We start from the raw sequence: 23,739 nt of genomic DNA, 5'->3' as shown, positions 1-23,739 counted from the left end.
GCCCCTGCCAGGGGTTGCCTCTCTGCTCTTCACTAATACCCTGGGAGGTAGGCAAGGTCAGCTTTCCCCCACTTCACATATGAGGTAACTGAGCCTCAGTGATAGAAGAATTTGAAGCCAGATGTCCTGGCTTCCGGCAGAGCCTAACAGAAGCCTTGCTCAGTCTCCCAGAGGCAGGCCCCTTTCCCTCCTTCCACAGGCTTAAGCTTGGCTTTAAACCTGGCCAGCTCTTTGGACCACTGGAGCTGTCTCAGGCAAATAGATGAACACATTGCCTGGATGCAAGCTCAGGTCTGGCCTCAGCATTTCTCAATCTGGGAGCCTGGGAGGGAGCCCAAGTCTAGCAGAGGCCCTCACCAGCCCTGTCCTCACCAGTTGCTCATGCCACGCCACCCCACACAGGAGCTCACCTCAGGCCCAGAGGACACAGAATCATAGAACATCCAGGCTAGAAGAACCCTTGGAGGGCAGAGCCTCCTTATCAAACTTTAGGGAAACTGAGGCCCAGTGAGGGGGGTGTCATTTGCTCAAGGACATAGCACATACCAGGTGGAGAGCCTGACTCCTGGCCCAGGGCCTTTTCCACAGGCCCCTGAGGCCCCAGCTCACTGCCTGTCATAACACCAACCTCATGCAATTGTTTTGCTCCAATGCTTATCTATGCCCCAACTCATAGATGAGCTCAAGGGGGCTGGGCTGTGACATCCCTTGCTCACTGCGTCCTGGAGCCTGGAACAGGCTTGGCCTCCACAGGTCTTTATCACTGAATGAATGAATGAGTGTACCAGGCCATGTGCTATGTGCTTAGTCTACCACGTTCCAGAGCCTCACAGCACAACTTCACTTCCACATCACAGATGAGCAATCTGAAGGTGAAAGAAGCTAAATAATTAGCTTCGGTGGGACTGGGACCCTAATTAGAGTTTGCAGCTCCAAAGCCCATCACATTCTCCCACACCACACCCAGCACCGTCCTTGGCACATGGTAGATGTAGCAGTGATCATTCCATGTCAGTCACCACCGTGAACAGCTAATTCCCTTTTCTCTCCTGGCTCCAGTCAGAATCACCTGGGCTGGGAATGAGTCCATTTTTAGACCATGAGTGCCACTGGGTCACACGGGTGTTGCTGCACCTCTCTCTCTGGGGACTTGCCTGGGGCCAGGGCAGAGGCAGCACTCAATACATACGTGTTGAGTGAATGAATGGAGTGAATGGGACCAAATCAGAGTCTGGACTGCTATCTTCGTCCTGCCTCTTGGACTTGCCCAAGTTGCCTGGTAGCCACTGTCCCTAGGACATCCAGAACCTGGCTTCCTGATCACCTGTGCCCTCCTTCCCAGAAGCTGGAGATTGAGGATGGGAAGAAGCCTAGCCCAGCCAGAGCCACCTCTTTTTTTTTTTTTTTTTTTTTTTTTTTTTTTTTTTTGAGACAGGGTCTCTCTGCATTACCCAGGCAGGAATGCAGTGGTGCAGTCACAGCTCACTGCAACCTCCCCCTCGTGGGTTCAAGCGATTCTCCTGCCTCAGCCTCCCGAGTGGCTGGGATTACAGGCATGCACCACCACGCCCAGCTAATTTTTGTATTTGTAGTGGAGATGAGGTTTCATCATGTTGGCCAGCCTGGTCACGAACTCCTGACCTCAGGTGATCCGCCCGCCTCGCCCTCAAAGTGCTGGGATTACAGGTGTGAGTCACTGGGCGTGGTCCAGAGCTACCTCTTTCTTGCCATTCCCACATGGAATCAGGGGTGACAACCAGAGCAAACCCACGTGCTCCCAACATGGGACCTGAGTCACTCTCCTTGCCTTCTCTGCATGGACTTTAAGACACTTCTGGCTCACCGTTCCACAAGCTTGTGCTCAATGCCTGTTTCCTGAGGGTTGCTTCTCACTGCCATCTCAGAGAATCTAGCACAGTGGCTGAGGGCATGGATTCTGGAGCCAGACTCCCTGGGTTTGGATTCTGGCTCTGCCACTTACTTAATAGCTGTTCCCTTGGGCAAGGGACCATCCAGTACCTCAGTTTCTCTATACGTATAATGAAGATACTAATAGTACTTACCTTGTAGAGTTGTTCTAAGGATTGAGTTAAGAATATGTCAATAGAAATAGCTAACATGTACCTGGTCCTCACAGACAGCCAGCTGCTGCTCCGAGTCCTTTAGATCAAGCACTTATGTAAAGGATGCTGCATTATGTAAAGAAGTTAGCGCAGTGCCCGGCCCTTGGGAAATGAGTGTGGTTATTATCATCTGGGAATCTCTGAATTGGAACTTCCTCCTGAGGACATCCTGGAGTCTCTAGCTGGGGCAGGGATGTTTCCCAGCAGCCTGGCATGAGGGGGTGTGGCTCTGGTTGGAACCCAGGGCTTGTGGCCTGCCAGGAAGCTGGCCACACTGTTGGACAGATCTGGCTATTTTCACTTCCTTCTCCTTTCAAGTTGAAATCTGTCCTTCTAAAACCCCCTAGATACAGTTCTTGTCTTCTTTCCGCCTTCTGGGACCCTGAAGTGAACACATGCTTCCCTAGCCTCTATGCCCAGTCTTCTCAGAGCTGAAGGCCTCCAGGATGTGGTACTAACTCAAGCTGGCCATTTAATCCTTGAGAGTCCTGGAGCTGTCTAGATACCTCTCTGAGTATGCGCACACAATCTCAGGTGTGGCCTGAATAATGCAGACTCTCAGGTCCGGGGTAGCACTCTCTATCCCCTCCCCCCGTTCCGTATATTATACCTCTATTAATGTAGCCTGAGACAGTGCCTGACTTGGCTGTGTCTCCAGCTACTCAGGACACCAAGTTACCAACAATAAAGCCTAGTGGGCAGGAATCTCCCTAGCTTTGTTCTGTGGGACAGAAGATCTGGGGGCCTGGTGTTTCTTACATCTGGAGAAGTCCACTCTGATTCTGGGCCTCTACCATGCCCTCAGCAGCCCCACTGCTGTGTTCATTCAGCAGCTACTTAGTAGCAACCACTGGCCTTTCTCCTCTGCCAGCTGTTCACCCAGACAATCTGGGAATGCTCCCCTACAGATGGGAAAGCCCAGACCCCAGATAGGTTAAGACACTCTCTCAAGATCATACAGCATGCTAAGACTGAGATGGGATCAGCATTCCTGACTGATATTTCCCAGAATGCCTCTGCCCGAGGCAGAGGTAGCTCTTTAGTTGGAGAGGAAATTAATTTTTCATGGAGCGAATCTGGAGGGATGGGGGAATGGGGAGGAAGCAGAGCCCCATGCAGCTCAGAGGGCAAGAGGCCTGTGCAGTGAGCCAGAGGGGCTTTGAAATATTAATGTCTCTTTCTCTCCTCAGGGGACTATGTTCCCTGGAGGATGACATTTCTAATTAACTTTAATGTCAGGTCAGAGTCCACCCCACCAGCTGTTATTCTCACTTAGTAAGAAGACTTAACAAATTAACACCAGAAAACGGTTCTCTGGAAACTTTCTCTGAGGCCGGGAGAGGCTGGGGGAGGCACACGGACTCCTCTTTCCTGTCAAACACAGGGAGAAGCTCCTGGTTGAGCATTTCTTCCATCAGACATGGCTTCTGGGGTTTTTTACATGTGGGAAAACTGAGGCAGGAAACAGGGTCTCAGTCCTCCCATTAATAAACCATATGTGCCCTTTCTCCTCGCTAGGCCTCAGATTTCACTCTGGAAAAGGGGGAAATCTGGAAAGTGAGCCAAAATTCAGATTTGCAAATTGCCCCATCCCGATCCTCCAAAGCAGAGGATAATGACTGCAAATGTGAGACCTCAGGGATGCAGCCCAAAGCCATTACCCCAAGAGAAAAACATCTTTGATGGCTCCTAATTTACATTAATATTACATACAAATGTTGTATTCTATTCCAAATATTTCTCTAACATGTAAATTTGTCTTAAAATAATCTTTGAGTAAAATTGGTGCTCCAAGAAAATGTCACCTGGCTTCCTATCATTCAACCACGAACTACAGTTTGAAAAAAGAAATTGAGATTTATTAAACAGTTTCTCTGGGCCAGACACATATGTGCACCTCATATGCATCTTCTCATTTCATCTGCACAGCAATGAAGGTGGGTACTATTTTCATCACCTCTTTACTGTTAAGGAAACTGAAGCTCAGAGAGGTTGAGCAAGTTGTCTGAGGTCATTCAGCGAATGGACTCCAGTGGAGAAGACAGAGCCAGACTACCTCCACAGTCCCTGCCTATTGCTGAGGCCAGGATTATGTGGCTATATCTATCCAGTCTCCTCAACATCCCAGGGCTCAACTCTTATCATTGGACAGCTAGCCTTAAATAAGGGGAACGGCTTAGAAGCACCATTTCTTGGCCTGCCACACACCCCTGGAGTCAAAATTCACAGGGGCAGGGCTGGGAATGTGGTTAGAACACTGGACTTTTGTGAAACTAGAAGGCTGACTTGACCCTACCAGGGAATTCTTCAAGACAGTGTATTTTCTCATTCATTCATTCATTTTTTTAAAGAGACAGGGTCTTGCTATGTTGCCCAGGCTGGAGTATAGTGGCTATTCACAGACACCATCATAGGTCACTGCAGCCTTAAACTCCTGGCCTCAAGCGATCCTCCTGCCTCAGCCTCCTGAGTAGTTCAAGATAATGTATTTTTACAAGTTGTCCCTGGTGCAATCACAGAAGATGAATTTGCTCTAGGGCCAGGTTGTGGTGACAGAGTATCCACAACCCCCCAAGTTGGGAATGACCAGCAAGGGACACACACAGGGCGGGGCTCATCTTCCAGGCATCCTGGCAGTGTCAGGAGGCAGCCGTGGTATGTGGTGTGTCAAAACTGCCTTAAAGCCTGAATCACAATTATACAAAAATGTTTCCTACATAATACAGTGCTCTTTTTCCCATCTCTGAATTCTAAGGCAAAATATCTAAACTGGTACTGCTGAGTTCCCTCCAGGTCAATGGCCTTTTTTCATATTTCAGAGACTCCCCCACTACCAACACCACCAGGCCTCTCTGCTACACACCTGAGTGTGTGAACCACTGAGCTCCCTGTCCTGGGGAAGGAGGAGGGCTGGCTGCTAACACCTGGAGGATTTGGTGTCCCCAGGGCAGAAGTCAGCAATCCCTGCCCCTTCCTCCAAGCTCCAAGGGCACTTTCCAGCACCAAGGCCTTCAGAGTGGTGGTTACCAGCCAAGCTCTAGAATCCGACTGCCTGAGTTCAAATCCTAGCCCCATCCTTTGCGAGCCACAGGACAACAGAGTACAGGCCAACGTACCCGGCCTCTCTGTCCTCTGTTTCCTCAGCTGTAGAATGAAGTTCATGGCAACACCTACTTCATGGGCTATTGTGACGCTCCAGGAAGTCAGTCCAGATAAGGTGCTGAGACCGGGGTTAGTGCACGGCAAGCATTCCATAAATGGCAGCACTTATTACTATTTTTGTTTTGTTCTTGCTCACAATCCAGTCAGTTACCTGACACTTTACTTCCCCCACCTGAGAGCTTTTGAGGACTGCCGACCACTAGCTTCAGTGGCGCTGGCATCTTTGGTGGGTCTTATGCAGTGTTTCCCATACTGCAGCCACTGGAGCTTTCTGGATTTTTGCTCTCCTTTCCTTTATTATTATTACTTCATGTTTTAAAATAATAATAATAATTTTATTGTTATTAATAGCAATAATAATGAAGTAATAATAGTAATAATAATGGTAATATATAATAATGAAGTAATAATAGTAATAATAATGGTAATATATAATATGAAGTAATAATCGTAATAATAATGGTACTATATAATATGAAGTAGTAATAATAGTAATATCATGGTAATATATACTAATGAAGTAAGTAAATAGTAATACTATGGTAATATATAATAATGAAGTAAGATAGTATAAATGGTAATAATAATATGAAGTAATAATAGTAATAATAATGGTAATATATAATAATGCTAGTAATAATAGTAATAATAATGGTAATATATAATAATGAAGTAATAATAGTAATAATAATGGTAATATATAATAATGAAGTAATAATAGTAATAATAATGGTAATATATAATAATGAAGTAATAATAGTAATAATAATGGTAATATATAATAATGAAGTAATAATAGTAATAATAGTAAAGGAAACTCAAAAACACTTATTGCAAAAGGAACATGTATACCATTACCAAACACTTATGACTTGAATATGTTAAATTTTTCTCTAATACACATATAATATATATCCTCTAAAATAAGAAAACCCGCCGGGTGCAGCGGCTCATGCCTGTAATCCTAGCACTTTGGGAGGTCAAGGTGGGCAGATCACCTGGGGTCAGGAGTTTGAGACCAGTCTGGCCAACATGGTGAAACCCCATCTGTACTAAAAATACAAAAAATTAGCCAGGTGTGGTGGTGGGCATCTGTCATCCAGCTACTTGGAAAGCTGAGGCAGGAGGATCGCTTGAACCCAGGAGGCAGAGGTTGCAGTGAGCTGAGATCGCGCCACTGCACGCCAGCCTGGGCGACAGAGCAAGACGCCATCTCAAAAAATAAAAAAATAAATAGATAAAATAAGAAAACCTATCTACGCACCAGCAGTAGTTCTAGTACACCCCATGGGAATGGTGCCTCCCGGTGTGCCCAGTTTATAAGGCACCAGAGTGAAGCTCTCTGTAGACGAGCAAGAAACGAGGTTGGCACATGGGAGCTGTCAGGAAAAGGGGGTCTGTCCAGCTGGTTCCAGGAAGTCTAAGGGGTCCCCACACTGAAGGCCCCTCCCTACCTTTGGTGTCTTCATCCTCGATGGTGGTGTTGGTGCTCTCTGAGGATTCCTGCCAAAGAGAATACAGGAGATGGTGAGGCCTGCCTGGCAGCGGGACGAGGCACGGCCAGGCCCTGGCTGCCTGGTGACGCGGCTGGTTTCTGTGAGCCTCACAGGCTCTGCCTTCCAGATGCTGTCCTGAAAACCCTGTCAGATTCTTCAGCCTCAATACGGGGAGGGCCCAGCTGAGCAGGTGGCCGGGGGCTGGGGTGGGGGAAAGGGATGGCTGCAAGGAGAACCCTGGCCTTTCTGGAAGAGCTGAGGGGAATGCTGGGTCCTTTCTGCTCGAGGAGGTGAAGAAGGGGTGTGGAGGAGCAGAGAGACACCATGGCGGCCGCAGAGTGGGGAGGAACACACACTGGCAGGGGAGGAAGAGAGAGAGAGGGAGGCCCAGTGTGAGAGAGTGGGCTCTTCAGAGGGGAGAAAAACCACACGACTGAGTGAGACAGCAATGGAACCAGAAGAGGGAGGTGGGCCACCATTCCACCACTGGACCCTAGACAGAGGCAGGGCTGGTGGCTCCCCTACCACCGGCGGGCCTGGTAGCCTTACACCAGCTCAAGAGGGGCCTCCGTGGCACCTACTACTTTGGCCAAACCAAGCCCCACCCTCGCCGCGATTGGCACAAACCAAGCCTGAGATGAGTCTAGAGCAGAGGGGCAGGGAGAAGCGAGAAGCCAAGGGCTGGACATAGGATTGGGTTCAGATCCACCTTCCTACCCGAGGAGGGTCTCAGGTCTGCTGTCAGCCTGCTGGTCTGGGCCGTGGAGTTGGAGGTGTCAACAGAAACACGCAAACAACACACACACACAACACACATATTGTCACACAAGGCACACGTACCAAGCACGCCCTGAGCACCCTCTCCCCGCCCCAGGTTCCCAGTGCAGCCTGCAGGAGGGAGGCAGGAGCAAAGGGTTCGAGGCCCAGCATTTACCGGCGTTAGGAGACGGCAGACACTCACCATTAACTGAACGCTGGAACTGGACTTTCTTTTCTGGAAAAACAAGGAGAAGAGATGGGACAGGAAAAGACACAGCGTGAAAACGGCAGGGAGCAGAGGAACGACAGGTGAGGTTTGGGAGGAGGATGGGCCTCGGGGTCATCCTCTGTAGTCCTTTGTCGGCTTGGCATCGGGACAAGGAGTCAAGGAGTCAAGGCCACCAGCAACAGTTGACCTGGCAGGGCCAGTCCTCAGCCTGAAGCTCTGGGTCCTCATGCACACTGTCTGGGTCTAGCAATCTAACAGCCAAGCTCATGGCCAAGCCTCCCTGGGACCAGGGCTACCCACCCTGCCTAACTCTGATGGCAAAAGCCAATCCTGGCTCTGGATGCCAGTCACTGGAGGCCTCCAGATTCCAGTGCTCTTGAAAGACAAAGGGTGCTCAGGCCTGGAGGTGAGGCCCAATGTCTTCTCCTAGGCTCCCCGTGCATCTCGGCTAGGAGGACCTCATTCCCAATTGACCGTCACAGTCACTTGGGAAACTTGTTACAATAAACAGAACCAGGTCCCCTCTGAGGAGTTTGATAACTATGTTTGGGGTGCGGCCTGAGCATCTCCATTTGAAACAATATCTGCAGGTGATGCCAAAGCGTGCAGGGCCAAGCATGGGAGCCAGTCCTCTAAGTAGCCTTTGAAATCCAGCTTGCATTCACAACCTCCCAGTGGCTGGCCTATTCCATACCTTTATGCTGATGGAGAAACTGAGGCTCAGCCAGAAGTGGAGCTGGGTCTAGAACTTGAGTCTTTTGACCCTGCCATTCAGCCTACACTAGCATTTTGGGGATTTGTAGCACCCCCTATATTGGCTGTGGAACCAAGAGAGGGAGAGGGGAACAAATGTAAATTACCTTCTCCTTCCCTCAGCTCTCCAAGCCAGGAGTCTTAAAGACTCCCATTCACAGAAGGTGGTAGGTGAAGACTGACCCTTGCATTGCACAGATGAGACACTGAGGCCCAGAGAGGTGCAGTGGCCTGCCCAAGGCCTCGTGGCAACCCACTAGCAGAGCTGAGGCTAGAACCCAGGCCCTGCATTCAGACTCTTTCTTCTGTCCAGATCTCCAGGCACCCATAGTCAGACCCCTCTCCAAAGGCTCATCCTATCCTAGATGCCCTTACACTGGAGAGGTCAGGAGGCCCCTCTGCCTGCTGCAAAGGGACTCGAGGAGCCCACAGGGTAGGCCTTTGCCATGGGAGGAGCTGGATATGCCTTGAGGGTCTCAGGTCTAATTCTGGGTTTCTGACTCTAAGATCCAGTGAGCCTCTGCCTGCCAGGAACTCAAGGCCCTGTGCCTTCCATCCGGGGCCTCCACAGAGGGGACAGGGTGGCTCACTGGGCACTTCCAATGCCCATGTGCTCACAGGGGCATAAATGCTCACAGACCCTGCATTTTCCCCAGCTGGGCTGGATGGTGTGGTTTCCACAGTCAGCAGCCTACAGTCAGCCCCTCATCTCTTCCCCTCCCTTCCCCTCTCCTCCCTCCTCTCTTTCCTCTCCTCCTTCCTCTTTTCTTCCTCTCTTCCCCTCTCTCCTTCCCTCTCTCCTCCTTCCTCTTTTCTTCCTCTCTTCTCTTCTTCTCCACTCCTCTCTCTTTTACTCTGCTCCCTGACTCTCCCCTCTCCTCCTTCTTCTCTTCCTTCCTCTCCTCTCATCTCCTCTCCTCCTCCCTCTTTTCTCCTCTCTTCTTTCCCCTCCTCTTCCCTCTCCTCTCCTCCGCCTCCTTCCTCTCTTCCTTCTTCTCCTCTTCCTCTCCTCTCTTCTCCTGTCCTCTCCTCTACTCCCCTCCCCTCTCCTCCTTCCTCTTTTCTTCCTCTCTTCTCCTCTCCCTTCCTCTTCCCTCTCCTCAACTCCTCCTTCTTCCTCTCTTCCTTCTTTTCCTCTTTTCTCTCCTCTCCTCTCCTCCCCTCCCTTCCCCTCTCTCTTCTTTCTGTCTTCTCCTCTCCCTTCCTCTTCCTTCTCCTCTCCTCCTCCTCTCTCTCTTCCTTCTTCCCCTCTTTCCTCTACTCCCCTCCCCTCTCTCCTGGTTGTCCTCCTTCCCTGGCTGGAGCCAGGCCAGGCACAGAATGGGGAAGAGGCCAGGTCCCACACAGCTCAGCTGTCAGCAGAAACCTGAGGAGCCGCGCAGGGGCCAGGATTTTCCAGGCGGGACACGAGGAGGAAACACAGAGCAGAGACTGCATCAGAATCGGACGCACAGTGACAGGATGGGACATGGGGAGAGAAGTCACGATGCACAATGGGACACCAACAGGGGCAGTGAGTGGGGCTGAGGGGAGTGAGCAGTCGGCCCTCCTCCTAGAAGTCCAGGCCTAGGGGTGGCCAGGAGGGGGACGTTGCTTCTTGGTGATAGAAAGGCTTTACTTCCCTGAATCACAAACGATGATGCTAATAATCTCGCATTGATCAGCACTTTAGTTCGATTTAAAGGGACTTTCACTGAAAGTAGAAATCTCCTTCTTTCACCAAAAGTAGAAATCACATCTCTTAGAACCACATGTGGAAGCATGGTTCCAAGGTTAGCAAGGATGATAGAAACAGTACAGTCAAAATTCGCCTTGAAAAGCCCTTCAAGGCCCATAAAGTACAATATAGCATCATATCTCTGCCATTCCTGCAGTGCTGGAGCCAATCACTGCCTCTTCAGTTAAGCCCTGGATGAAATGGGGTTTGTCTCCAGCCACCCAGCGGTAGGAGGAACGTGTGCCTCCCCACTGGGCTGAAGGTGAGACAGTTAAAGGAGCCTGTGATGTGGCTCCACCAGGCCCTTCTGCTGTGACCCTCTCACCAGCCCCCTGCAAAGAACTGCTGTGCTCCCCTGGAACAGGCAACAGAATTGCTGGCCTGGGTCCCCTAGGGGGAGAACGGTAGGGCCCAGACTCAAACCCATGGCTTCTTGACTTGCCATCCAGTTTCAATCATACTGAAAATGCACCTGGACCCCCAGCTCTGCTGTTCTCCCCACACTCCTTCCAGGAGCAAGACATGGCAGGCCAGGTTCCCCAAATCCTGGGCCAGGCCCCCAGGTTATTCTCATCTTCCAATAGGACTTCTTCCCTCCTCCATCCAAGGGAGTGAAGGAGGCTGAAGTACAAAGAGATGGTTGGGCCAGGAGTGGCCTTCGAGCTCCTCTTCTTCCACACCCAGGCCACCCTGAGAAGTCTGTCCTGCACTACAGGAAGCAGTGATGCTTTGTCCAGCTGTGCCCACTGGAAAGCCTGCAGTGGCCTGCAGAGCCCCACCATGCTATGAGCTGTCCTTGCCATCTGACAGCTTCTGCTTCCTGGCCTTGCCCTAAAAGAGCTAATTAGCATTTCTTCCCAAGAACCAGCCTGATGGAGGCCTCTCCTGACCCCTTGCCCAGCCTCTACCAAGGCCACATCCAAGAGCCAAGTAGACCAGGGCAGCTTCTCGCTCTACCTCCTTAACCCACCAGTGTCTGTGTTCTCTGTCCCCACATCCCCCAAATCAGGGCCAGGGAGTCTGCTTTCCCCAGGGGACCCAGCACCCCTAGCTCAGTATCTCCACACAGGGGTCAGAGAGGGCCGCAGCTGTTCCAAAGCTGGCAGCTCCCACACTGCACATCCCTCCGTTACCCCTACACACGGAGGGGTGGGGAGTTGGCTCAGGGTTAACCCAAAACAGCAGGCAAGCCAAAATTCAATGCCAGATTCCATTACAGGATTTGGAATGAGTGCCTATTAACTTTATAAATTAAGTTGACTTTAGATCTGTGGTTTTCAAATATTCTTGAGAAAACTTTGTTTTCAAGAGAAATCTTACCCAAAAGTCTAATACATAAAATAGAGGAAAGATAATAGTGCCTAGCATCTCACGAGTGTGTATTGCACACCAGCACCATGCTAAGCTCTCAACGCGCATTGTATTAGTTAATCCTCACCAATAGCCTTAGGAGGTGGAGACCTCTTTTAACCTCATTGCATGAATGAAGAAGCACAGGCTCAGGAAATGTAAATACCCAGTCAAGGTCTAGCTGCAGGCAAGCCCAAGGGCTCTTTTCACCATGGTCAAGTTCTGGTTGAAGTGGGTATGAGAAGCCCAGAACCATGTAAACCTGGCACCTTCCACATCCCACTGCACTCCATGTACTGCCAGAGGTGCCTCCCCAGTCAGTACCTATGGGATCTAAAGAGTTCAATTTGAAAACCACTGTCTTGGACTAATAACCAAATAATTATGCATTTCTCTAGCACCCAAGATGAGAAGGGAGAATAATTGGATAGGATTTCCTTGCCTCTTTTGTTTGTTTTTAAAGCTGCAATCTTGGAAATGATCATCAAATTCACACCCCACTCATTGTACTTATGGGAAAACTCAAACTGGGAGGAGAAGGCTAAGGGCAGAGGGGAGACCCAATCCTGGCCTCGGACATCTAGCCCAGACTCCCTCCCATGCAACCTTGACAGACCAAAACCAGCGGCCAGAGACCATAAATGCTTCTTTAAACAAAGCCATCAAGCCACCAGCACACCTGGCTGTATTCATACAGCATCCCACACCTTCCAATGTCCCGGGCATACCCCAGCCCTGGGGCCCTAGCCAGGTAGGGCTCTAAGCCCAGAAAAAGGCAGGGTCTCAAGAGAGGATAAGATTGAGTGGCAGAGGAGGAGGGAACTGCAGAGAGCAGGGGACCAGGCCCCAGAGAGCAGAGGGAGAAGAGAGAAGAGACGGGAAGGAGGACCGCAGGTTGTGGAGGGACCGCAGGGTAACTCGGGCTCTAGGGGTGGGACAGGGCAGGCCCTTGGAGCCGGGAGGGGATTCTGGCACTGAACCAGCACCAGTAGGCCTTGGCGGGAGGGGGCACCTTGGAACCCAAAGCCTGGAGGAATGACTGTCCATCCTCCACGAGCTTTCTGGGTGGGACTAAGCTGTACGGGGGGCAGGGGCCCGATCCAGCCCACACATAGGCAGGACGGAGGTCACCCCTCATGACCATTTCTGTCATCTCCTTGCACCCTCTCTTGCACACCAGCTCTCCAGCCCTGGAGAACCACAGAAATCTCCTTCTGACCTGCCCCTTTCCTTGTGTATGCTCCAGCCCAGCACAACTGTCACTTCCACCCTCCTCCAGTCCCCCTTCTCCCATCTGCCCCCAACAGTCACGGCGTGACGGTGGGCACTGAAGCCCAGCTTTTGGGTCTGGAGACAGCCTGGCCATGAACGTGGCCCACGTCTGCCCAGGACACCATCAGCAAGGCCCAGGTCTTTCTCCAGGCCTGAAAGCCGGTCTCTGTTGGCAGAAACGCTGCCAGAGCCAAGCCCTGCCAGGCTCCTGGAGGGGCTTACCTTCACACCATCACTCTTCTTGTTTCCCCCACTCTTCCCTCCTGTGGAGGAGAAAAAGTAGAGGGTTAACAACACCAGGCAGGGCACCAGGGCCCACAGGGCGAGGAAGAGCAGCATCCACAGGCAGCCGGAGGGCAGACCGCAGGGAGCAGAGCCGGCCCAGTGATACTGGGGGAGGCCTCCTCCTCTTTCTCCTCCTTCCTCCTTGGCAGCCCAGGGACTGCCAGTCGCCCGCTGGGTGGGCCTGGGTTCCCCGCCTTCTCAGCAATCTCAAGCGTAACCCTCTGGCTTCATGGGTTGAGGGAGGTGTCCAACACGTCCCAGGACTGTGGGCTGCTGTTTCAGCCCGGGGATTCCCTCTGAATTCCCGTCACCACCGTGCTGACGGTGGCCAACCCCAGGCCTGGCTGCCTGGCCCCAGGCTGGACACGCCCTCCCGGCCCTGGCCCTCTCTAATTTTAGCCCCATGCTGCTGCGGAGGTCATGTGTCAGCCCTGCCTACTCACTCTGGACAGCTGCAGGCTGCGTCTTACGGGTGACAAGAAGCAGATGCCCCCACTGGGGCCCACCCTGCTAAAGCACCTATCCCCTGCCTCTCTCCTCCGGCCATATAGACCTCCCCAGCCTCAGACTCCAGAGCCCCATGCTGGCTCTGGCTATGGCCCGGGTGGCCGGGACAAGCAGAGCAACAGCTCTCTGGGGGCCTCCCCTGCTGTCATTTCCCCTTACCTCCCTCCTCACTTCCTGGCCAGAGCCCTGGAAGTAGGCATCAGCCAGGAAATGGCCTGAATGTCCAGCCCTGCCCACAGGCATCCAGCTGCTTCAGACTTAAGCAAATACCTTAAATGCAACAAGGTATCTGCGAAGTACTTAGCACAGCACTTGGCACATATGCCGTACATGCTCAGGAAATGGTAGCCATGATAAGACTTCTCCTGGTGGCCTTGAGACGGGGAGTTAGGAGGACAGTCACACGAGCCACTGATGCCTCAGGGGCTCTGAGGCATGGGGCTCATGGCAGGTTACCTTCCCAGTTACCCCCACATTTCCACCTCTGATCCCGTCAAGGTTCTCATTCCAAGCTCCCTACTTGCAAACCAAGGCAGGGGCCACCTCTGGATCCCGAAGCTGACAGGAATGGTTGTCCATTCGCCACAGGCTTTGGGGGGTTGGACTAGGATGTGCAGTGGGGCAGGGGGAGTGCTTTCTCCTCGAGCCTCAAGGTGGACGCCCCTCTCAGCTCCAGCCTACTGTCACAGGATTGTGGGTCCAGTGAGGCCACAGCATCTACTTTTCAAGAGACGAGAGCAATCTGGGGTTTTCTATGAAATTTCCTAATTTTTAAGTGTTAGAAACTCATTTGAAAAATTTTTAAAAACACCTCTACTTCCACAAAGCATATTAAGAGATTCAATCCAGCTCACAGGCCGCCATTTTGTGAGCTCAGGACTAGAGTTCTCTAGGGTGCTTCAGTTGTTAAAAAAAGACTCTGTCTAGGTAGCTCATCTTTCAGTTTACGGCATGGCAGGATCCTTGTCCAGGGAGAGGGTGGGAAGGCAGTTTAATGAGGTGGGAAAAGCCCAGTCAGAAGTTCTAGTATCTGCCCACCTCTGGGTCTCACTTCTCCCAACTGGTTACATGGGCAGGTGGACCCACTCAATGCAGTCGGTTGCCCCCTTCTCAGAGCGGCCCTCTTGCTGTGGTGCTGGCCACAAATCTGCAGCAGCTTTCTCGGCTGGCCCCAGCCCCAGTCAGAGGGCCCCTCGGGTGAGCTTTACTCTATCTGCTATCTATATCTGCTCTGCTGCCTGCCAGCGGCCTGCGCTCCCCCAGAAGGAAGCCTCTGGCGGGCACTGGCCCCAGCTCTCTCTGATGTGCCAAGAGGAGCTTCTTGCTAAACCCTGACAATAATCCCTTCCCCTTCTCTCTGTGAAGCCACATGCCTCAGGTGATTGGGCACTCCCTGCCTTAACCAGCCCCGTTTGGCCAAGGGCCTGGGACGCTCCTGCCCTCGACTCCCTGGTGACCCAGCCCAGTTAAGGGCACTTGCTCTGGGGTTGGTCAAACCTGTGCTGAATGCAGGCTCTGCCTCTCTAGCCGTGCGACCTGGGACAAGTCAGAGCTCACCTTCCTGAGCTTCTGCTTCCTCATCCCAAAAATAGGGATGGCAACACCCCAAGCATCCCCTCTGCTACCTTGTCATGCAGGCCACCTGAGTGGAAGCACGGGACTGCGTAGCACAGGGCTCCAATCATGGTGGGCAATATTGTTACTCCCTGGACCTGGCTCCATCCCACCTAGACCTCAGCCCCCTGCAATCGGAAGCCTTCCCCTCTAGGCAGTCCGGCCTGAGAACCCCAGCACTGCTGTAGGAGTGGGGAGCCAGACTAAATCTCTAACCAGCCCTGGTAGGCCCTGGGCTTGCTAACGTTTGACCTCTCTTCACTTCTGGGCACAGGCCAGGGCAGATGAGCTAAGCCCTTAGTCACAGAGTCCTCTGCAACTCCCTCTCCCCAGGCCCAGTGACCTGGGGGCACCCAAATATCTGACTGGACAGTGCCCCCAACGAACTGGTGCAGGGCTTACTGGGGACCCCAAGGTCCTGCCACCTACCAGAGAAGTTCCTGGTGGCCAGCATCGTGGTGAGAATGGCTCCCTGCAAGAGATAAGAAGAAGGCAGTAGGAGAGGAGGCTGGAGTGAAGGAGGGACAGAGAGACGGGAGGGCCATGGGGAAGGAGAGGCAGGTACTGCATTCAGAGAGCAAGCCAAAGCCTCTGCCCAGCCCCTCCATTTGTCCCAACCCCAAACCCAGCCCAGAGCCCATCCCTCGCCCCCTGGAGAAGTCGGGGTGAGCTAGGCTTTAGCCAGTACAGCTCCTAGGACAAGGCTGCCCTAGGGGCAGATATTAATGGACCCCTTGGCCCAGCCCAAGCTGATGTACTTAACTTGAGGGACACCTACCAGCAGAGGCTGCTAAAGACGATGGACTTTTCTTGCTTGGGCAACAACAGTAGACCTCGTGTCCCCACCTCTTGGCCCTCTGCCCCATGCTGAGAGCATCTTGCTCCAGGACTAGCTCATCCCTCCATGTCCCCTGAGCTCAGAGAATCCCAGGAGGACCCTCAATGTGGAGAAAGCCTCTTCCATCAATAAGCAGCCTGGGGGCCAATGGCCCCTTTGGTTCCAGAGCCATCTGATTCAGACCTGACTTGACACCATCTGAATCCCACTGCTTGATGTTAAGATTCCCTGATTCTGATATTTTGAGACTTCCTCTGTGACACAGCTTCCACTGCAGGATGGGGATGGGACTCAGTTCTCCTGGCATCATGCTGGCCACCACCCCTTGGTCTGTGTCCCCATCCTGAACCTCCACTCCAGGCCTGGGAGCGGCAGGTAAGGACATTCCACAAGAGCTGGGGCCTCCACCTCTTCCCTCATCATCCCCAGTGTGCTGATGACTCCTCTGTTCCCCTGGCCAGGGGCCCCTCAGTGCCTGGCAAAGGCCAGGCCAGGAGCTGTCACCACCCTGAGAACACACAGAACCTGCAAGAATGTGAAGCTCTGGGCCCACCTGGGTCCCACTGAGCTTCATCAGGGCCACCTATCTGAGTGCCTCAGCCATTCCTCCACAATACTTGGCAGCTGGGGCCCCTCCCCCATGAGGGTCTCATGTTCAGTCTCGTCTCACCCCCGAAGCTCTCCCCAGCCACTCTGAACCACTTGTGGTGCCCCTAAGGGGTCAGCCGCACTTCCAAACTTCTGCACAGGCTGTTCCCTCTGTCTGGAACATGTTCCCTTTCTTTTTTTTCTTTTTCTTTTTTTTTTTTTTTTTGAGATGGAGTCTCGCTCTGTTACCCAGGCTGGAGTGCCGTGGCACGATCTCGCTCACTGCAACCTCCGCCTCCCAGGTTCAAGTGATTCTCCTTCCTCAGCCTCCTGAGTAGCTAGGATTACAGGCATGCACCACCATACCTGGCTAATTTTTGTATTTTAAGCAGAGACGGGGTTTCACCACATTGGCCAGTCTGGTCTCGAACTCCTGACCTCAGATGATCTGTCCACCTCGGCCTCCCAAAGTGTTGGGATTACAGGCGTGAGCCACCGCAACTGGCCACACGTTCCCATTCTGACTCTAACTTGGCTAATACCTGCTTTTCCTCCAAGGTCTCAGCTTAATCGCCCCTGGCTCCAGACCCAGAATACCATTGTCCTGCTGCATTCTCCCACCACCTTGAGGCTTACCCAGGCACAGAACTCACCACTGCCCCGTAACGCCCCAGGAACTTGTCTGTCCTCTCCACTAGAGCAAGGGCTCAGTCACTTACCGCTCACTCCCCAAGCCCAGCCTGCTGTCCAGCATGCAGCAGGTGTTCAATAAATGCTTATTGAATCAGTGAAAGAAAGAACTAGTGAGCGAGTCTCCTGGCCTCTGTGGAGACCCAGGCAGAGTTAGTCCCATGGCCAGGACTGTGGAGGGTAAGGACCTGTTACCTTCAGTTTCCTCCTGGCATTGAACTTCTTCAGGCAGTCCACGGTCTCCTGTCTGTGCATGCAGGATGCCACGGTGGAGCGGTGCTGGAGGAAGTAGGGGAGAGGGCTGTGAGTGGAAGGCAGGCTGGAAGACAGGCCCACCCAAGGATACCACTCAGCAGGGCGTCTTAATGGAGGTGTGGTTGACATCTTGGGGAGAACAATTCATTGCTCTAGGCGATGTTTCAGGGTGTTTAGCATCCTGGCACCAGACATACAATGCCAGTAGCACAGTCAGTTGTATGTCAACCCAGAATATTCACTCCTCGTTTCCACATTACCCCTGAGAACCACAGTAGGGGCAGTCTCTTGGATTAAGCCCTCTCGGCCCCATGGGCCAGGGGCAGGGCCAGAACTCTGTAGGGGCCTGGACCATGAGGTCTGGAGGGGCTCCTGGGAGAGGTCCTGCTGAGGGAGGCTCACCGAGATCCAGGGGTGCTTAAGGGCTTCGGCAGCTGTGATGCGTTTGGATGGGTTAATGGTCAGCATCTTATTGATCAGATCCTTGGCTTCCGGGGTGACGGTGTCCCATTCTGGTGATGGGAACTGGAAGGGGCAGAGAGGCCAGGTTTGCCCAGCCTGCCCCAGGCCACCCCTGCGATCCCCCAGCCCCTGACTGGCAGGGGAGCAGGCAGGGGTCCTACTGCCCATCCACTCGGACATCCACACCAGGAGGAGTTGGGGCTCCTCACTACAGGGGAGGGGCAGGGCCCCCTGGCCCCGTACCAATCAGAGCACAGCGGAGGGAAAGGAGGCCTCCGTCCATCCATCATTCTGAGACTGTGCCTTATTTGGAGAGCAGCCGGCCAGTGGCTTTAGCCCAGACTTCAGAATCAAAAGGCCTGGGTTCAAGTCCTGGCTCTGCCTCCTGGGTTGTGTCACCCGGGTAAGTCACAGGACCCCTTGAGCTATCTCTAGAGATGTTATGAGAACTAAATACAATATAAAACATACAGCACAGAGCTTAACAGCTATCTGCATAAAAGCAATATAGCTTGGTAGTTAGAAGCATGGATGGTAGAGCCAGACTGCCTAGGTTCAAATCCCACCTCTACCATTTCTTAGCTATGTGATTTGGGCAGTTACTTGACCTCTCTGTAGCTCAGCTTCTCTATATGTAAAATGGGAATAGTAACAGTACCTATGGCATAGATTGGTGTGAGGATTAAACGTAATAATATGTGTAAAACATTCAGAAGAGTGCTATAGAATTGTTAGCTATTATTACTTGTATATATGAGAGAGAAAGAGAGAAACCCTGGCTTGGGAGGCTGCCTCTCCCCCACTCCTCACTCCATTTGGTGCTGCTTCTTGCCTTCTGGGGCCCCACAGGATAAATCTCCAATCACTAGGCACAGCATGGTAACCACCTGGCCCTGCTCAGTCTTCACGCTCCCCTGGGGTTCACCCCTGCACCAGAACTAGAGAGTGGCTTGGCGCTGGCTTTCACTGGAAGGGCACCAGAGGATGATGGGGGCTAAAGAGAGGAGCGACACTCACATCATAGGCGCCAGCTTTGATCTGCTGGTACAGGCGGTGCTGGTCCTCATCCCAGAATGGGGGGTACCCAACCAGCAGGATGTACAGGATGACCCCTGGAGAGAGGACCAGAGAACCTTCAGCCCGCGATGGGGAGGAGACATAGGGGGAGGGGAGTGATGGGAAAGGAGAGAGGGGGCCCCAGAGGCCAGGGTGCAGCCAGGGGCACTAAAGGGCCTTAGGATGAACTCACCACAAGCCCACAGGTCCACAGGCTTCCCGTATGGGTCCTTCCGCAGCACTTCTGGGGAGAGGTATCCAGGAGTCCCTGCAAACCCTGCTCCCAGACACACAGACAGGCAGACACATACACAGAGGTTGTCTCGTAAGTAACCTAGAGCAAGATCCTGCTGGAAGAGGGGATGAGGGTTGTTCTGGAGCTGGGGAAAACAGCCCCTGTCCCTCAGGTACACTTGGGCTTGTATTGTGCAACCCCAGTCGGCCCAAGACATAAGCCTGATGAGCCAGCAAAGCCTCTAGATCAGACCGACAACTACCTAGCACACCTGTCACCACTTCCTACTTCAGAGCCAGTGGTAATCAGTCACAGAGCTTCTTCCTACTGAGTCCTGACTCAGGATCATAAGCTTCTCAGCACCACTCTTCCAGGAGCCACTAGCGATCCATTGCTGGTGGCTTCAAGATGAAATGCACCTGCCATGTCAGCCCCAGGCTGAGAGCTAAACCCTGGCCCACTCTGCAACCCTTGTTGAAGTTGGTCATGGGACATCGGGAGGCCTGTCCTAACTGACTTTGCCCCTTGGGTAAGTCTCTTTATCTTCTAGTCCTTATTTCCTCATCTGTCAAATGAAGGATTAGAGATTTCTCTCTTAAGTGCCTCCCAGTGTTGTTGAGAGGGTCAATTGAAATAATGGACACCCAAGGTATTCTAACAAGTAATTTTAAGAATAGTTACAAGTTACTGAGTGTATATGCTAAGCATTGGGCTGAGCTCGTCATATGCCTGATCACATTTAATCCTGACATGACTCCTGAGAAACATACAATTATTATCCCCATTTTACAGATGAGGAATGAAGGCACAGAGAGGTGAAGTGACTTAGCCAAAGTCACATACCTTATAAGTAGCACAGTCTGGATTTGAACCCAGAACTCTGGTTCTTAACCGTGTCTCAATATTGTCCACTAAAAAGTACTCCCAGGTAGCTGAAAGAGGCCCAGTTATACCAAAATCACAAAGCAGGCTGGATCGTCTGAGTTAAGTCCTGGTCTATCCCTTTTAAACTTTCTTGACCTTCTGCAAGTTTCCTGCTGCTTTTTTCCTCATCTTTAAAATCAGGATAATAATCTTAAGCACCTAGACTATTAGGGCAGCTCTGTGGAAAGTTCCCTAAGGCCTTCAACCACAGGGAGCCCTTTGGGGAGGAGAGATGGCAGAGGGGAGTGACAGGAAAGGAGAGAGGGGGCCCCAGGGAGCCCTGTGGAAGCCCGTAGGTTCCCATGCCTGGGCCCTGGGGACACAGATGGGTGCTGCCCACTGGCTCAGAGGCTAGGTGGGGCAGGGCCTCTGCTCTACCAGCCCTGGCTGGCCCAACAGCATCTCCAGCCATACCCACTCAGGCAGGGGGTTCCCAGAGGCTGATGTGTCAACACAAATGGGTGCTGACCCCCAACACTCCTGCCAGCCCACCCCACTTACCAAACCATGCCTGCTGCTCCCCCTCCACCTCTATGGCCAGGCCAAAGTCTGCCAGCTTCACTGCGGCACCCTTGAGCTTGGAGGCCAGCAACAGATTCTCAGGCTTGTCAGGACCAGAGAAGAGGGAGGAAGGGGAGGAAAGCGCCAAGAGACAGTCAGCAGATTCAGAGCCTCACTTCTGGGGGCCTGGGCTCACAGGAAGAACAGCCCGGCCCTCCGGGGCCCCTGCTCTCATCTCCAGCCCCGCCTCGGGTTCCTGAGTCTCAGTCCACGAGAGGGGACTACCCTATGGCAAGACCTCCATCCGCTACAACAGAAAGGCTCTTTCTCCATCGGCCACTCTTCCCTCCCCACTTCAGGGTCTGGGGCCGGGCTGAGGTGAGAGCGGGGTAGTACTGTCACCACCACAATAAGGAAGCAGTAGCAGCAGCAGCATTGATTGTGCCCCTACTATATGCCAGCCTCTGGTTAAATGTTCTGCATGTATCATCTTATGTATCATCTCAATGACCCTTTCAGGTAGGTATTATTACCTACATTTTCCACAGTGGCCTTCTTACGCCCCGTGAAACAGTCCATCTTGTTTCCACCTCAGGGCCTTTGCGTTCCCTGTTTTCCTCCTCTAATTTTTCCCCCAAGCTTCACAAGGCTGGCCCCTCTGCTTTGTCCAGCCCTTAGTCTCATGTCACCCCATGGAGGAGGCCCTCCAACGGTTACTCTATCTAGAGGGGAAGGCCTCAGGCATCCTCTGTCTTTGCTCCTGTTGTTACCTTCATAGATCTCATCACTATTTGCAATGATTTTCCCCATCTGTCTATGTGCTTGTTCATCATCTGTCAGCCCTGGGGAATGTGAGTTCCTTATCTGTCCTGCTCACCACTGTATCACCAGCACCTAGGTTGGGGGGCCACACAGCAGGCACTTAATCAGTATTTGTCATGTATACGAAGATGAGAAAACTGAAGCTCAGAGAGGTTATGTGACTTGGCCAAGATCATGCAGCTGGGAAGGGATAGAGCCAGAATCGAGGCAAAGTCTGACTCTAACTTAACTGCTCTAGGCTGAAAGATGATAAGGCTTATACATGGGGGCAGCGGCTGACTTGGGAAGTTCCCACACCTGGCCTCTGGGGCATTGAGGCTGCCACTTTGCACTGGCTCAGCCTCCAGAATTCTTCCACTTCCTGCTGGTCCCTTCACCGTGGGACTCAGGATGGAGGGGGCGCTAACACTGTGGGCTGATTTAGATAGTCCCAGTTTCTTATCCCAGTGCTGCCCACCTCTATGCCATGACATGTGGACAAATTATTTCACTTCTCTGAGCTTTAGTTTCCTCTGAGAAAAATGCCTACCTTATGAGGTGGTGCATGGATTAACTGAGATAATCTGTGTAAGCACTTCGCTGTGGCCTGCGGTAAGTGTTTGGTAAATGTTAGTACTCCTATTTTCTGCTTGCGGAGGGGCTCAGAGTCTCTGAAGACTGTTGGTTTTGAGTCCTCCTCTGATCCCCTTCCCAGTGGGACTTCTGAAGGGCCCCACCTCTGACCTTTCCCTGTCTAAAGCTAGGCTGGACCCAAACAAATATAGCTCCCTCCGCCTGGCTCAAAGGCCTCCTTTGTCCTCTGGGGACAATGTTCCTAACATGTCCTGGGTCTCCGTAGCTGTCCTGCCCTGATTTGATGAATGTGTCACTAATTATTGTATCCAGAGTGGCCTAAATTTGGGCTGCCTCTCCTCCTTCCTCCTCCAGTGCAGGGGCTGCAGCTATAATGGGAACAGGCCCTCTGGGAGAGCCGCCCTGCAGTCTGGCTGGAGACCCTCTTCGAATGCACACGTGTCTCATCTAGACTGAGCCACAGGGAGCTTGCCTAGGGCTCAGGAGAGAAGCCATGGCCTGCCCAAGACAGTCAGAGAGGGGCAGGGGCTCTCTTCAGAGCACTGTGCCCCAAAGAGGGACCCAGACCAGTGGAAGCATGCCCAGGGAGGGTGCCCAGGATGAGGATGGCCTGGAAATCACATTCCAGGGGGACTGTGGCAGGGGTGGGTACACCCTGCAGAGGACTTAGCAGCTACAACAAAGCTGCTGGAATTCCTCTAGGGCTCTTCCAAGCTGGAGGTTTGGTCTCTGTGTGGTTCTAAACTGAGAACTGAGGTTCAGGGCAAAGCCTCTCCAGCAGGGAACAGCGTCCCCTAGTGGTGCAAGGGGATACCCCATGGGAAGTGAGCTTGCCGTCACTGAAGAACAAAAAGCAGAGGTTTGATGGACCTCTGGCAGGGTCACCCTAGAAGGGGTTGCTGAGGAAGTAGGAGCTGGATAGAGTGGTCTTTTGGCACCAGACTCCCAAGGTCACAGGATCTGGGGTTAGAAGGCCAGAGATCCCCCACCCTAGCTCAGGACAATTGAACTGCATGTTCTTGGGCAAATTGCTTGAACTCTTTAGGCCTTAGTTTCCTGCTCTGCAAAATGGAGACAATATGAACTACCAGCCACTGATACCATGAAGCTCAGTAGCGGAGATCCATGAAATCCCTGCTGAAGGGGCAAGACCATGCAGCTGGTGCCAGTCCTAGACTCTGCAACCTCCTTCAGGTAAAAGGAAGGAGAACTGCATGGGACTAGAGTCTGGGTTTTCTTCTCCCCTGGCCTGCCAGAGATGCAGGAACAAGACTAATAATGTATCTGTATACCAGGCCCTGTGCTATCTCATTTCACATCCTCACCAACCCTTTGCAGAGGTTGCTATGGCAACCCCCATTGTAAAGAATCTGAGGTTCAGGAAGGTCATGCTACTAAAGGCTGCATGGCTAGAAGGTGGCCTGGTTGAGATTTGGACCCAGCCTGCCTTCCTCCTCACCCACTATAGCCAATCATGACAGCGTAACTGCAGCTCACCCATCCTGGCACAAAGCACGTGGGCTGGGAG

General features: G+C 52.5%; 1 protein-coding gene across 2 annotated transcripts in view; it reads right to left on the bottom strand.

Annotated features, from left to right (window-relative positions):
* Positions 1 to 23,739, bottom strand: part of CAMK2A (calcium/calmodulin dependent protein kinase II alpha) — a 70,710-nt gene that overhangs the window by 12,823 nt on the left and 34,148 nt on the right. Inside the window, exons 8-16 of one of the 2 annotated variants that reach the window (XM_010373630.2) lie at positions 20,817 to 20,919; positions 19,350 to 19,433; positions 19,118 to 19,212; positions 18,041 to 18,163; positions 17,579 to 17,662; positions 15,697 to 15,739; positions 13,084 to 13,124; positions 7,743 to 7,775; positions 6,740 to 6,788 (exon numbers count right to left, since the gene is read on the bottom strand). In XM_010373630.2, coding sequence (XP_010371932.1) covers positions 6,740 to 6,788; positions 7,743 to 7,775; positions 13,084 to 13,124; positions 15,697 to 15,739; positions 17,579 to 17,662; positions 18,041 to 18,163; positions 19,118 to 19,212; positions 19,350 to 19,433; positions 20,817 to 20,919 — 655 coding nt within the window. The remainder of the gene's footprint in view (positions 1 to 6,739; positions 6,789 to 7,742; positions 7,776 to 13,083; positions 13,125 to 15,696; positions 15,740 to 17,578; positions 17,663 to 18,040; positions 18,164 to 19,117; positions 19,213 to 19,349; positions 19,434 to 20,816; positions 20,920 to 23,739) is intronic. The other variant, XM_010373631.2, reaches the window with a different exon arrangement.

This window comes from Rhinopithecus roxellana, chromosome 3 (assembly GCF_007565055.1).
Source record: "Rhinopithecus roxellana isolate Shanxi Qingling chromosome 3, ASM756505v1, whole genome shotgun sequence".
NCBI classification, from domain to species: domain Eukaryota; kingdom Metazoa; phylum Chordata; class Mammalia; order Primates; family Cercopithecidae; genus Rhinopithecus; species Rhinopithecus roxellana.
The sequence above is the reverse complement of the archived record's forward strand: the minus strand, read 5'-3'. Positions and strand labels throughout refer to the sequence as shown.